This window comes from Phoenix dactylifera, chromosome 15 (genome assembly GCF_009389715.1).
Source record: "Phoenix dactylifera cultivar Barhee BC4 chromosome 15, palm_55x_up_171113_PBpolish2nd_filt_p, whole genome shotgun sequence".
NCBI classification, from domain to species: domain Eukaryota; kingdom Viridiplantae; phylum Streptophyta; class Magnoliopsida; order Arecales; family Arecaceae; genus Phoenix; species Phoenix dactylifera.
Window position 1 is genome coordinate 6895459 of NC_052406.1, and position 15237 is coordinate 6910695.

At 39.1% G+C, this 15237-nt stretch overlaps 1 protein-coding gene across 1 annotated transcript; it reads left to right on the forward strand.

The window, feature by feature from the left end:
• Positions 1 to 8616: 8616 nt before the first annotated feature.
• LOC103707891 (elongation factor 1-alpha-like) lies at positions 8617 to 12374 on the forward strand. The gene is made up of 3 exons (XM_008792592.3): positions 8617 to 8775; positions 10579 to 11065; positions 11168 to 12374. The coding sequence occupies exons 2-3, from the start codon at positions 10604 to 10606 to the stop codon at positions 12047 to 12049; spliced, it is 1344 nt and encodes a 447-aa protein (XP_008790814.1). The 5' UTR covers positions 8617 to 8775; positions 10579 to 10603; the 3' UTR covers positions 12050 to 12374.
• The last annotated feature ends 2863 nt before the right edge of the window (positions 12375 to 15237 follow it).

A 15237-nucleotide genomic window follows, 5' to 3' on the forward strand; every position in this document is an offset into this window, starting at 1 on the left:
GGCACCTTAATTAGCTGATTTTTACTAAATTTTAAAAAATCTTTGGTATGATTAAAAAAACATCAAATAGTGTTAGAATGCTGGTTGATATTTTGCATTGGGCCTAAAGAGAATTATAATTAAGATTTGATTTATTTTCCTGATTAATCCACTTTTATGATCTGTTTATAAATCTATAAAATTAAACATGATTATTTATTATGGTCCGAAAAAAAGAATAATAAGTCAACCCTACATTGTTATTTTGTAAATACTTAAATATAACATCAAAATAGCTTGGTTATCTCTGTTCCAGTATAATATAATTAAATAATTGATCAAAAGTAGTTAAATCAATGTTGTGCAATCTTAATGTTATATATAATTAAATTATCTTATACTTTCTATCCAAGTTATCACAACTTTTCTTTATCATATTTGAATTAAAGTGGATTATCAGGTAAAAAAATGAAGAAAGTTTAAAATATATATGTATAATAAATTGGAGTGCAAGGGGTGACATTATATGATGTCTGTATGAAATTTTTCTTTAGAGAAAACTCCAATAGATCTCTGAGATGAGAAGGTTTCTACATTAAAAACTCTTGCGACCTCGCCGGTTTGGTTCGGTATGAAGCGGTCATGAACCATTCGGCTCAACTCCAACGGTAGCTTAACGTCCGCTTGGTAAAAAATAAAAAGTAATAGTGATGGTGTCGGCTGGATCTACCCTCAACCGCAAAGCAAGACAGAAAGAATTAAATACACGGAAAGCAAAGCTATATCCGCCCCCATTAACTGAACCTAGACGTCGGTGAGCTCTACTCCAAGGTTAGCAAATCTAACCCATGGTCACATCCGTGGTAAAAAAAGGAGGCGATCTCTCTCTCTCTCTCTCTCTCTCTCCCCCTCTCTCTCCGAATCCAAGCGATCCTAAAGTCCGGCCCCCCTCCGTCGCCGCCGCCGTCGGAGACGTGACACCTCGCACGTGAAATCTAACGGTTCTCAGGAAGGATGCCGCAGATCCTCAGCCATCTGATTAAGATTGAGAAGAGGAAAGCACGTGAGGGGGGGACAGCGGCGTTTCCGACGTGGAGCGCACGGGAAGGGAGACGCGTCTTTGCAATAAATTGCGGTTCTTTCCGTCGTCGCCTGTTGCACTAGAAAGAAGGACTCACCTTCCTTCGCGCGAATGTACCGTTGGATCACACAACATCCGCTTCTAGATCTGTGCGGTGAGAGATCCAACGGTGAATATTGCGCAAGAAAATCAATCGTTCCTTCGTGCCCAAGATACGACCCGAACCCATCTCCAAGTGGAATCTGCGACGCGTTCAGACCGCGTGGGGACAGTTTGGTTTTTTGTTAATATCTCGTGGGGGCTCGGGGTGTGCTGCAAGGAAGGGAGGAGCAGTGGCACATGCATGCCTGTCCTTTTATTTGTGTGCGTGCGTGTGTTTTCCTTCCCTTCCACTTCATTTCAAGGGGAGAAAAGTTCACTGCTTTACCTTTGCATGCAAAACAGCAAATGCTTAGAGTCTTATGCAGGGATTATGATCTATATCATCACTAGTAATATATTTCAATCTCCTAATCAATAATTTAAAAAAATAAAAAAATAATTTTTTTTTTGATATCCAATAAGCTAAAGTGAATTATTACCTTCTGCGAAAGACTGATTGGCTTTCTTTGCTTGCAAAATATAAGATTGATTCGTTATACATGGTAGGATCGTCAAGAATAACACCGAGGCAACAAGGTTAGCGAACATGTGATGACAATGAGTTGTTGAAGTCATTGGTCATGTGAATGAGGTGCTAACACTAAGTTTTAGGAATTTTTTGGGAGAGTTGCATGTAAGCGAGTTTGGCACCTGAGCTTGTGAAATTTCTGTGGGAGTATGTATACCTTTGACCTAATGAGGCTGAGGAAAAGATGTAGGAAACTAGCCAGCTTAGTTCCATCGGCAAAGCAGGTAACTGGTATGGCAGGCTGTTTGATGAGAAATACTACCTAATTTCAAGTTGACCTCACCTTTTCTTCTCCCAAAGAGGCACCACTCATCTCATCCTATTGGGCCCGACATAAAAAATAATAATAGCAAGTAGGTGTAACTTGCGACGTTAGAAGGGCGTAGGTGCTGCACGCCATGCACAGTGGTCCTTTTTTTTTTTTTTTTTTGGGTTAAAAATCTAACATGAGTACACCCATTTAGATCACGGGAAAGTAAAGACAACAAAGCAGAATGAACATCTGATCCGGACGTCCACAAAAAATTTTCGGAGTGCCGAACGACATAGAAGGCGACCCAGTCTGCGGCTCTGTTCGCCATGCACAGTGGTCTCTCGCCTCATGCAAGAGTCGCAGCATGCATTTCCCTGGTGAAGCAATGATATCATTCGACATTAGTAGTCAAATGATTAGTGAAAATAATTTTAAAAAATAAAATATTTTTTTTGTGCCAGATCTTGGTTTATGCATCAACGCTCTTTTATTATTTTGCCTAATTCCTTCCAAATTGAAAGGCATGACTTCGTCGAAAATTTTCAAAAATGAAAAAACTTCAGTTTCATTGGGTATTTTGGAGCCTGAACGGCTTCGAGGCAGGATTTTCTAGCATCCGATGGGCTACAGACCGGTCATCATGCTATAGATATCTTCCAAGTTAGGCATACCTCGGACCACATACTTGGCCCATTGAGTCCGAGATGGAGGAAAGTTGGTTTAAGTCCATAATTTCAGCCCATAATTTCAAGGCCTGGTTGCAGTTGTACAAATCCACACCCATCGGCTTTAAATTTGTTACCCTACAGGGTCCAGTTTGACGTGGAGACTCAGGCGAAAGAAATAAAGCGAACGGGAGGGACTTCGATGTGAGTGGCCTCATTCGGAATCGGGATGTTGTATTTAAGCCTGAGATCTTACTTGGCAACAGAATATCTCAAGTCCATGGGTGGGGAGAATAGGTTACAAATCCACTTAACAAGCAGGAATTTGGGCTCACTTAGGTAAACCGTGGTTGGAATTGTTAGACCTTCCTCACCTCCCTCATCAGTTAATAGAAAGAACTATATATATATATATATATATATATATATATATAGAGAGAGAGAGAGAGAGAGAGAGAGAGAGAGAGAGAGAGAGAGGGGGGGGGGGGGGGCAAATTAGTATTGATTTTTCTCAATTATCATTTCACTTACGCTGCATTTGCTGTTGATTTATTTTGTGATTGCACAAATTTCCATCAATATTAATCTGTTTGCTGTTTCAAAACAATCTTAGGGTACCATAGAGCCTAAATGCAATCAGAGGTATTTTTTGTTTTTTTTTTTTTTTTTGTACAACGATTGCTCACATAGCTCTAGCATGAGTACACTCGAAAAAGTCGAAGGAAAGGAGATGACATAGAGAAGGAGGGGCAGATACATAACACGTCCAAAGAACTTCTCCCAAGTGTTGAGTAGTAAAGGAGGTAACCTAGTCTGCGACCCTATTTGCCTTTCGATACATATGAACGGTCTGAAATGAGCCGTAATCTCTCACCAGCTAGCGAATGTCATTGAGCAACGGGTGTCCATCCCTCCGCCGCTCCTTTAGTGGAGTAAAGACAATTGGGTGCTCTTCTTACAAATTAAAACAAAGTAAGTGGCCAAAAAACATAATGTTGAAAACCTATGCTATCATTCAGGGCTCGTTTGGTTCGCGGGAAACATTTTTCCTCCTAGGAATATGATTCCTGGGAAACAAATTTTTAGGAAGAGGATGCTTAGGAATGTACTTTTGGCATGTTTGGTTGACCATGGGAAAGTGACAATTTTCCAAAGTGCTTATGTTTGGTTGGCCATCCACTTTCCTAAGAAAGTTATGTATAATTTCTATTATGCCCTTAATAAAAATTAGATCCTTAATGTCTCTTTAATTCTTCTTTAATTCTGAAGGGCCAATTTGGGAAAAAGTAAAAATGGAATGATTCGCACCTCATGGGAAAGTAGCTTTCCCATGTTTCTCATGGGAAAGACTTTCCAATGAAATGTGGGAATCATATTTCCATGAAAATATAACTTTTCCGTTTCTCTCCTTTGAAAACTCCAACCAAACAAGAGACATTTCATTACTTTTCCGTTGACCATACTTTCCCCTCTTCTTTTTCCGCAAACCAAACGAGCCCTCAAGGAATGTTTGCTTAGAAGTTCTAAATTCTCTTTGATAGCATGCCAACTTTGCATCCAAACATTGCTCAAGACGACACTTCCAAACACTTCCTTGAGTTCAACAGCATTTGACCTAATAAGCTTCTTATAATATCCATTTTCTTTACATGGCAAGGGCTGCTGATGCCATTGCCGATTGGTTGGCAAGAAAGGGACGCGAAGGCAAGCTTCAGCTATCGCTGGAGTGGGACTTCCTGTCTGAAGTTTAAAGAGCCGGCTTATCAGGGTCATGCCTTTTTTTGTTAATTGGGATGTAAACGATGCTTTTTCATTAACTAATCAGCTGATGCCTAATGCATAATGCTTGTCATTAAGTTAATCGGCTGAATTAAATAACAAATCTTATACTCTCTCAAGGAACAAAATTAAGGACATAATTAACTATGTAGAGTGTAGGACATGCCAAATCCTTTACCATACTACGAATAACATTATGCAAGTTTCGTAATCCTTGTCATGATTGCATTATTGCATAATCTAGAATTTTTCCCCGTTCAAAGATCTTAGGAATTGGAGGTGCTAAACGATTTGCTATATAGATGATCTTTCCATGGTTTCCCTGAAAATTTTTGAACTGAATTCAACTATTGTCAAGGCCGATGCTGCTAGCACAAAATTACATCAAATCTTCTCTTTCAGGTCCAGACATGATCAAATCTTCTTTCCATACCGCCTGCAAGTTGAGTTGCAGGCAACGGCAGTTTAGAGGTTTGCAAGTCAATTGCAGGTTGTAGGTCAAGTAGCAGCCCAACTGCAACTCAAGTCCAAAGCATTGCAACATAATTGTGCAGCCAAAATTGTTGGAAAAAAATATATTGCCTAAAAATTGCTAATATTGTTATTATAGAATAATAGAATACTATGATAAAAGAATAATCTGTAAAAATAAATTCAGAAGATTGAAAATATTTTGCCTGGATTGAGGCGTGCGATGTACACTGCCTTAAGAACATGATTCATCCTCTACGTTCTGCAGCGATCTCGTCTTCAAAGTACAATAATCCAGCTCAGTTTGATTCTCCTCTAATGAGCACGATTACTGGAGAGGTTTGACCCGATCGAATCTTTCAGATGTTTAGAAAATAAAAAAAAAATAGAAAGCAAAAAGTTGGAGGGTGGAAAAAGTTTTTGTCTGCAAAAAAACTCTTAAAAAACAGAGTACCAATGAGAAAGAGACCGGACCGGATTGTATTAGATTAATTCTGGAGAAGTCTCTCCGTTGTCCTAACTGTGCGCTCCCTCCAACCCCTCATCCTATTCCTCTTCCTCTAACTCCCCATCTCCTCAATTGCTCCCCCTCTTCTCTCCTCTGACCTCCTCTTCCACTCTTCCCCCACCCTACTCCTCCTCCTCCTCCTTCCCATTCTCCTCCTCTGGTGGCGGCAGCCACCTCCTCCATCTCCATCTGTAGATATCCGCTGCCATTATTTTTCTTTCCCCTCCTTTTCTTTATCTCTTTCTCCCCCTTGATTGCTCCCTCTCTTTTCCTCCTTATCTCCTACATCTCTTCCAAACAAAAGGAGATGAGAATCCTGTAACATAACTATGCAACTCAAGCTGCAATGCAACTTGGGTTGTCATGCAACTTCAAAATAAAGGTTCGTAAAAACACCTAAACATATAACGAAGCTCTGATAGGATATTAAAGGAGGCAATAAAAGGATTCTTTTATAACAACTAAGATTAATTGATCAACATATCAACCCTTGTCATCTTGACTACTAGACTTTTTCTCCCTCCAACAAGAAGCTTTATTTTGGCACTCCCAAGCAGTCATCCTTCCAATCATAAATTATGATCATAAATTGAGATCTCACATGGAGGGATTGCTTTGTTTATGTCGATCTCAAGCAAAACAAGGCAAGCACTTACCATGAGATCATAAACTAGGATCTTGTTGGATTCCTATAGAAATTGGATGATTTGGCTTCTTGTTAAAATCCGTGGACTCAAAATAAAACATGGTAGAAGGATGATACTCAAGTAGAGTGCGATGGGTGCAGTCTTTACGGATATACAATCACAACCATCAATATTGCCAACCAAGCTCAATGCATGGGCTAATAGTAAAGTAAAAAATCATATTAACATATTAGAGTCATCCAAAAAAACCACCCAAATTGCTCCCAAAACTTGTAGTCCTCTTGTGATTTTTGGTCTTTGCTAGGTTTTTATTATGCCATTGTTTGTCATCACTATTTCAAGTTTAACCTTATTGATTGTTATAATAAAGATATTTATTGATACTCATTAATTATTCATTAGCCATTATAATAGAAAAAAGTTTTTTTTGTTGTTTTGTTTCAAAGGACATGTAATGGGGACACCACCCAAGTTTTTATTATGCCATTGTTTGTCATCACCATTTCAAGGTTAACATTATTGTTTGTTATAATAAAGTTATTTATTGATATTCATTAATTAGTCATTAGCCATTATAATAAAAAAAGTTTTTTTGTTGTTTTGTTTCAAATGAATTGCAATGGGGACACCACCCAAGTTTCTATTATGCCATTGTTTGCCATCACTATTTGAAGCTTAACATTATTGATTGTTATAATAAGATATTTATTGATACTCATTAATTATTCATTAGCATTTAGCCATTATAATAGAAAAAAAGTTTTTATTTTGTTGTTTTGTTTCAAAGGAAATGTAACGGGGAAGCCACCCAAGTTTTATAAGAAAAAATTGTTGACGCAGTGCAATTTGACTAAATAAATCATCCATATCGATAATTTGAGAAAATCTTGGATAGTGCATTCTCAAGTATTGAGACCTTATAAGTGATTGATGTGAGGATGGATCTTCCCCATTTTATCTCAAAAAAAAAAAGGACAAAGCCATTGGTATAGATAAAATCTTTTTTTTTTGTTCGAATTAATACATATTATACATTATTTACATTAGGACTTTATAAACGAAACTTTGTTCTGGATATACTAAAAATTTGAATGAAGGTTGTTGTCTTGGTCATATGATGGCCAACATGATGAGTGTAACAGCTGAATATTGATGGTTTTTGGACAATCTAATGTATGTAAATACAACAAACTATTGTAATGGCCGTTTATAGACGGGTCCACGTTTCATTTCTAGAACTATGTAACTTTGAAAAGGAAGAAGCTGCCAATCCTTGACCTCTTGACGAAGTTACTAAGAGAGATTCTACGGCCACGAAGGCAAGACGAGCAATTGGTCTACAAGTACATAGTTGAAATTCGAAAACAGATATTGACTCTCAAAGAAAACTCCAAATCAGACAGCCATCCTTGATCGATGATACATGTACTTCATAGTGTGTTAGGAAAGGATCCACCGTATACCATATGACAATGTGAGGTGATTCTTGAGCATTCTTTGGGGCTAAGATGCCTTCTTAAAAAGAAAGCATCCTTGAATATAAATAATATTTTTAATTTTTTTTTTAAAGGACTTGGATGAGAGGAGACCAAGTCGAAAATCGGACAGAGTGTGACTTAAATATAAGTCCTTGATATCCATTGATGCCAAAATTCTGTCCATCGAAGGTGGACGCTCAGTGAGCATTGGTGAATCTGCACATCAGCTTGGTTCCAGTCGGGCATGTATACCCCAGACCAGATGAACCGGCCTTTCGATATTGAAATCAGAAAGTGCTTTGAAATTTTAGTCGGAAAGAGAAAAATTAAGAGAAAAGAATATAGTGTTCTTATTAGTATACTTGATATCTTAGGCTCCTTTTTATAGAAGAGAAGCTGTTAGATTAGTTTATCGGATATGCTTTGGTTAGCTTAGTTCTTGTCGGCATGGATAGCTCGCCTTGAGTCTGTTTTAGTTGGCTTTTTAGCTCAGGGTCAGCCTTGGTATCTCTATGAAAGCTTTGGGTTGTTAGAGTTCGAAAGCATTTCCTTTTAGGATCCTTTATCTTATTTACATAGAGGAAGTAGTGTGGTTCCATCTTGAAGGCAGAAATATATGGCCTATAATTATTCTTCCATATGTGGATCACTTTAATGAAGAAGTCATAACGGATTGTTTTAAATATGCCTTAAATTTAAATTTGCCAACTTAATAATTTTATCAATATTGGAATGACGTTTTAGACCATATCAATATCAATCTTTAATAATTTTATCAACTATACAATTTGCCAACTTTGACACAAAATTATATAGGTTGAGTAGGAAGAAAAGATTTTTTTTTAAAAAAAATGTATATGCAGTAAAGTCTAATTTGATAATTGAAATCATAGCCACTGATCTTCCTTGTGTTGTGTGTCACATGTGCACAAGAACCAAGCTACCATCATTATGACCCGTCTAACGGTTGTGATTCACTTGCAATCACTTCCATAAACCCCACTATACCGTCGCCCGCACGGCCAAAATCGCCGCCTTTGGTGGCGTTCCCGCAGAAAAGACCGAATTGCTCACGCCGACCTGGCGAAACCCTAAGGGCAATTCCGTAATCGCGTCATCTATAAATACTGGCCTAATCGCGCTAGGGTTTTTTCGCCTTCCCATCGCGACCCAGCTCTCAGGGGAGTGGAATCGGCGGCCGATCCCATATCTCTTGATCCCTTCCTACACTCGAATCCTCTTGGGTGAGACCTCTTCACCTCGATCTCTTGTTCTTTTCCTTTAGTTGGGGCCTTCTTTGATCCATGATTTGCTTGTTTTTCCGATGGTTTTGTGCTTCGATTCTCTAATGTTATCTAACTGATCTATATGATGAACCTATGAAGTCTTCTTGGAGATTTTCGGGTTTTTGACACGTGGTTTTTGGTTCACATATGCTATATTTTTGTAGAGAAACTTCTTGTTTTGCGATCTCTACGATCAATCCTAGAAATTTTTTCGTACGACCTTTTTTTATTGAAAATTTCCAGTAGATAATGAAAAGATCCATACCATGGTATGGATCTGTTGTTGGATTTTTTTTTTCGTTTGTTTTTATTTTGCTTCTTTAATTGTGTGGCATTTTTTATCTTACCTTTATACTGATAAGGACATAATGATTAATTTAAAGGTAATAGTAGGAGGCGCGTTAATTAGGCATGCAACCCATGTTCTTTTGCTCCGCCAAGTGATTGAGAAGTAGGAATTTGAGCTTGAAAAGGCGATTTTTAATCGTGTCCATTTCCCTAGCTACCAAACAGTAGCATGTACGTGATTTGGATGCTACCTGTTAGCCCTTTTTTTGCAACTATATTTATTTGTCTGAACTGATTTGTGTAGCGGATGATCTATATTTAATATCAGATCATGTCAGTCCCTTAGCTGTCTGATTTCCCAGTTGGGACCATGATTTCTGAGAAGCCTGTTATTTAACAAGTTCTTAAGGTTCCCTAAGAACTGTTGATGTCATATTTGCCATATTTATCCTTGTGTAAATAACAGAATGCTAATTGGAAATCATATTTGTATTATTTTCCGATATCTGTAACAGGCATTGCTGCTGGTGTTGTTTAGAGTTTCCTTTGATTGTTGCTACTAGTTGTTACATCTTACTTTCCACTAGCATTTAAGCATTGATACCCCTGCCAGCTACATTTAGTGTTGGTTCTATGTAATTTAAATTACAGAAAGGAAAAAAGAATTCATGGTTATGCAATGCTACCAATTTTTGTTCTCTTGATGGTTGTTCCAAGCAATTCCTTTCTCTGTTTTTGAAACCTTCATAGATAATTATGCATCAATAGTATTTTTTATGGTAATTTTTTATAGTATAATTATCCAAGCAATTTTACTCTTTGGAACCATAATTTTGGCATTCTGGGAGTTATTACAGTTGATTTGACATACCATGATGGATTACATAGGGAAAAAAGAAAATATATATTTTTTGTTAGCATATTGTTTTCCACGACATAATGCAAAGCATGATACAAGACTGAAGCTAAAGGTGTTAAGATTTTAGAACTTCTATATCTAATTGGTTGTGATCTTTAAGAAAGTAATCCTAGTTGGAAACCGATTATATCTATGCTTGTTGACAGAAAGGATTTCAAGCATTGTGAAACACCTATACTTTACTTTGTAACTTTTTTCCGAAAATAATTTTTGAGAAGTAAAATAGAAATATGACAAAAAGTTCAAAACTAATCATATATTGTGGGAAATCCGTGTCCTTGGGATATATTCTATTGATTGTCCAAAAGATGAACTTTGTGTTCTAGATGATAATTATATTACTGATGTATCACGGCCTCATTTCGCTCTCATGGTATTGTACTTGTATGTTGTTGTTGAGATTAATGTATTTGTTGATAGTGACTAAGCTGGATATTGTGATTCAGGCTTCTAATTGCTTTCTATAAATATTAATGAGTTGTTTGTATTCTTGGAATATTTTTTTGATGTCTGAAGTTGATCTTTAGACTCACCAAAATTTCTTTTTCTTGCAGATTGTAGATTAACCAGCAAATACCAATGGGAAAGGAGAAGTTTCACCTTAACATTGTGGTCATTGGCCATGTCGATTCTGGGAAATCAACTACAACTGGGCATCTTATCTACAAGCTTGGTGGTATCGACAAGCGTGTGATCGAGAGGTTTGAGAAAGAAGCTGCTGAGATGAACAAAAGGTCATTCAAGTATGCCTGGGTGCTTGACAAGTTGAAAGCTGAGCGTGAGCGTGGTATCACCATTGATATCGCTCTCTGGAAGTTTGAAACCACAAAATACTACTGCACTGTCATTGATGCTCCTGGCCACCGTGATTTCATCAAGAACATGATAACAGGAACCTCTCAGGCTGACTGTGCTGTCCTCATTATTGATTCCACCACTGGTGGTTTTGAAGCAGGAATTTCGAAGGATGGCCAGACTCGTGAGCATGCTCTTCTTGCCTTCACTCTTGGAGTCAGGCAGATGATCTGTTGCTGTAACAAGGTAACCATGCACTGTGTAATCTCATCTACCGATGCATGCTTCTTTTTTTTTTTTGTGTGTTAGTCATCATTAACTAATTTGTGTGGCTTATCGTGTTGATAGATGGATGCCACGACACCCAAATACTCAAAAGCAAGGTATGATGAGATTGTGAAGGAGGTCTCATCCTATCTGAAGAAGGTTGGTTACAATCCTGACAAGATTCCATTTGTCCCAATCTCTGGTTTTGAAGGAGATAACATGATCGAAAGATCCACCAACCTTGACTGGTACAAGGGCCCCACCCTCCTGGAAGCACTGGACTTGATCCAGGAGCCCAAGCGTCCATCAGACAAGCCCCTCCGACTTCCTCTGCAGGATGTCTACAAGATTGGAGGCATTGGCACTGTTCCTGTTGGTCGTGTAGAGACTGGAATCCTCAAGCCTGGTATGGTTGTGACTTTTGGACCGTCAGGACTGACAACTGAAGTCAAGTCTGTGGAGATGCACCATGAGGCTCTCCAGGAGGCGCTTCCAGGAGACAATGTTGGCTTCAACGTCAAGAACGTTGCTGTCAAGGATCTGAAGCGTGGTTATGTTGCTTCAAACTCTAAGGATGACCCAGCTAAGGAGGCCGCCAACTTCACCGCTCAGGTCATCATCATGAACCACCCAGGCCAGATTGGCAATGGTTATGCCCCAGTTTTAGACTGTCACACTTCTCACATTGCTGTTAAGTTTGCGGAGCTTTTGACCAAGATCGATCGTCGTTCCGGTAAGGAGCTGGAGAAGGAGCCCAAATTCTTGAAGAATGGAGATGCTGGGCTTGTTAAGATGATTCCCACCAAGCCAATGGTGGTGGAGACCTTCTCTGCGTACCCTCCTCTGGGTAGGTTTGCTGTGAGAGACATGAGGCAGACGGTCGCCGTGGGTGTCATCAAGAGTGTGGAGAAGAAGGATCCCACTGGAGCCAAGGTAACCAAGGCGGCGCAAAAGAAGAAATGAACCGAGGAGACCTCTGCATCGGTGTGGTTTGGAGTCGGTAGCAGTTGTGGTGTGGTAGGTCCCTGCCGTCATTATGTGTCCACGGTATCTGGTTTCTGGATGCAGAATTGGGTGCTTGACCGGCGGTGGCAGTATTAAACGTTAATTATCTTCTACTATTATGTTCTGCATTACCCAAAACTGTTGAGGGTGTTTAACTTGTCTTTTTAAATGCTACTACTACGTGTTTGTGCTTTGTGAAGGGCTGGGATGTTTGCTGTCATTTTGCCTACCTGTTGTTATTTTGGATGCTTTTTAGTATTAAATAAACGAGTCTTTTGGACAATGTGCGATGTTATTTAATAGCACTTTTTTCTTTTAATACAACAGTATCTCATGCGATGCATGGGTGCACCCATAAGAGTAAGAGAGAAACAAAAGAAAGGAGAAAAGAATGAACTCAATATTGCCTGTTGTAGCACCGTCCTGATATAAATAATATGCTTTCAAGCTGCTTTCAACTTTGCACCACTGGCTGGCTCATTAAATATGTGTCATTTTCAATCAATTGTGCCTGCTTTTAACTCTACACTACTGATAGACTCATCAAGTATGTGCTATCCCCAATCAATTGTGCCATCCCAATCAATAATCAATTGTGCCGTCCCCAATCAGCAGCATCTTTTATTGATTGCTGTGGTTTGAAATGATTTCAAAGCGAAATGCCTCGCCGATGTTATAGGACGTAAAAAGCTAATGGTGGTCTTGTGCGAATGCTTCCAGGTGATAAACGGGTGCAACGTTTTTGGCTTTTGTGAGAGCTGAATTGTGATGGCCGGTGTTTATGGGTTTCAAAGCGAGAGCTTTCCCGACCTTTTTGACTTTGTGCGATGAGAATCTTCACACGTTTATCCCAAGTGCCTGACAATAGCACGTACAGCCTAGCACTGTTCAATTTCTGTCTTAAGGGTTTATTGTCTATTTTTTTGCTGTATATTGTTTTAAGATTCGTTCTGAAATCGGTTTGTGCATTTTGCTGGTCGACTGAACTCGTTTTAGAGGCTAAGTTAAAACTCTCCAGATTGATCGAAAATATGACGCTTGGGCACTGTAATTGGGCATCGGTCTATCATAGGGTGCAGTCCAGGTCCGAGTTATGACGTAAGAGGCACTTGGATTGGGAGGAGATGCTGCTCGAGTTGCAAGGGAGCTAGCAGCTAGCTACAAGGGAGCTTGGGATATATATATATAAATTGTTGTGCTTGGGACTGCCAATCTTTTGGATGGAATCTGAACTCCCATCTCTACGGAGGTCTAAATTTGGCGAATCTATCTTGTTTAAAAATGGTTCTGCTAGTGACTGCCATCCATTTATTTTTTGATGAAAAAACCAACAGCCATAATAGAATCAAGGCCGTATTGGGGAATCTCATCCAACCCAGCTAGGGAGCTTGCAGGAAAAAAGATAAGGAACTTTGAGGGCGTTCAGGGGATAATCTGCAGTTTGTTGTTAGGTTTACTTGTATTAGCTGCGCCAGGGGCTTGAGAGGTGGTGATGTGATCGATCACTTCAGGTTTCAAAATATCAAAGCTCGAAGGGACTGCTCTTTTTGAGAGAGAAGCTCTGAGATATCGTGTGCGTGTGAGAGAGAAGGTTTGGGCATGCTTTCCGGTCTCCGCTCCCCCTGCCATTCTTCTCCCACTCTCTCTCTTCTCCCTTCTCTTCCTCTTCTTCCTCTCTCTCCATCCCTTCTTGCTTTTGTCTGGTGGAACCCTTTTGCCCATGCAACGCCAGTTTGAGAGGCATGTGGGAGGACAAATGGCGACCTCTATCTCATCCTTGGGGTTAGAAAACTATTATCTAGAAATTACTATATCGTTATTTTATAAAAAAATAATTTACTAAAATAAATTGAAAAGATTGAAAAGAGTTTATCTGGATCGAGGTATGTGATATACACTGCTCTAAGAACGTGATTCGCCTCCTACGTACAGGTTTGCGGCAATCTTGTCTATAAGGTACAATAATCCGGCTCATTCCGATCTTTCTCTAACGAGCACGATCATTGGGGAGGCTTGACTCGACCGACTCCTTCGGTTACCTAGAAAAGAAGAAAATATAAAAGAAGCAGCAAGTTAAAAAGTGGAAGAAATTTGTCTTTGCCTATGGAAGAAACTCTCGTGAGACAGAGTACCAGTGAAAAAGAGAGAGATTGGATTAGGTCGGAGAAGTCTATTTATAAACTCTATCCGAATACTTAAGAGACGCGATGGTTTCGAAGATATGTACTGTTTCGGAAACACTGTATATTTTCTGAAGCCAACATTCGTCACAACTCTTCTAAAAAAGTATTCTGAAAGAGATGTCTCACAAAAGAATAATTTAAAACATTTAAAACAACTGAAGATTAGAAGATAAAAAAAAATTTAAATATTTTTTTTAATTAAAACTTCAACACTTCGCATCTGGTGCAGGGGAGGCTGAATGGTGTTAAGATGATTTATTGAATTTGTTCAATTCTTTCAGAACATGCGAGGGGGCCGAGGAGGCTGGAGCCTTGCCGTCCAAAAGTGCAAGCAGAGCGTGTGAAACTTGCTACAAGAGATCGTAGACTGTGTACACTTCAGACGTGGGCACATTGGGCTCTTTAATAAACATGTGTAAGCATTGGCTATACTTGAACTATTTCAGGGTGATTGAAGGCATGCATGGCAAGTTCTATGTGATAGCAAGAAGAGGGCAGAGAGCTAAACCAAGTTACCGAGCAAGCATGAGAAGGTAATGCCGAAACCGGGGCAATTTCTTGCGATCGTTTTCTGCATTGAGCGCCAGTAAGAATACCAAGGATTCCTGGTATGTTGTGCATCTTTCTCCAAATAAATCTATGGCTGATAATGCTCTAACATGTATCATATCGAAATGGATCACCAATAAATGCTGATGCTTGTGAAAACATATTCAGGTAGGCTTCCATGCATATTCTAAAACCACTAGTTTTATATTTCGCCTAAAAGAAAAGAGCTTTTTTGAGATTGTAACGTCATTTTTCGCCTACCTGCTGTAAGGTTCCTGAACAATGGGGGAAGAGATAGGACTGTCCAACGCCATGCTTATCGACAGAACCAACCACCATCTAATTCTTGGTAATAAAGCTAGAAAACACTGTTTTTCCCCCCTCAATGTTTTAGTCAGTAAAGCCTGGACAACG

What these genes read in the sequence shown, in the direction of transcription:
- LOC103707891 (XM_008792592.3), top strand. Translation starts at nt 10,604, where the DNA reads ATGGGAAAGGAGAAGTTTCACCTTAACATTGTGGTCATTGGCCATGTC. An exon ending in TGATCTGTTGCTGTAACAAG is followed by an intron (nt 11,066 to 11,167) that starts GTAACCATGCAC and finishes TCGTGTTGATAG; the next exon opens with ATGGATGCCACGACACCCAA.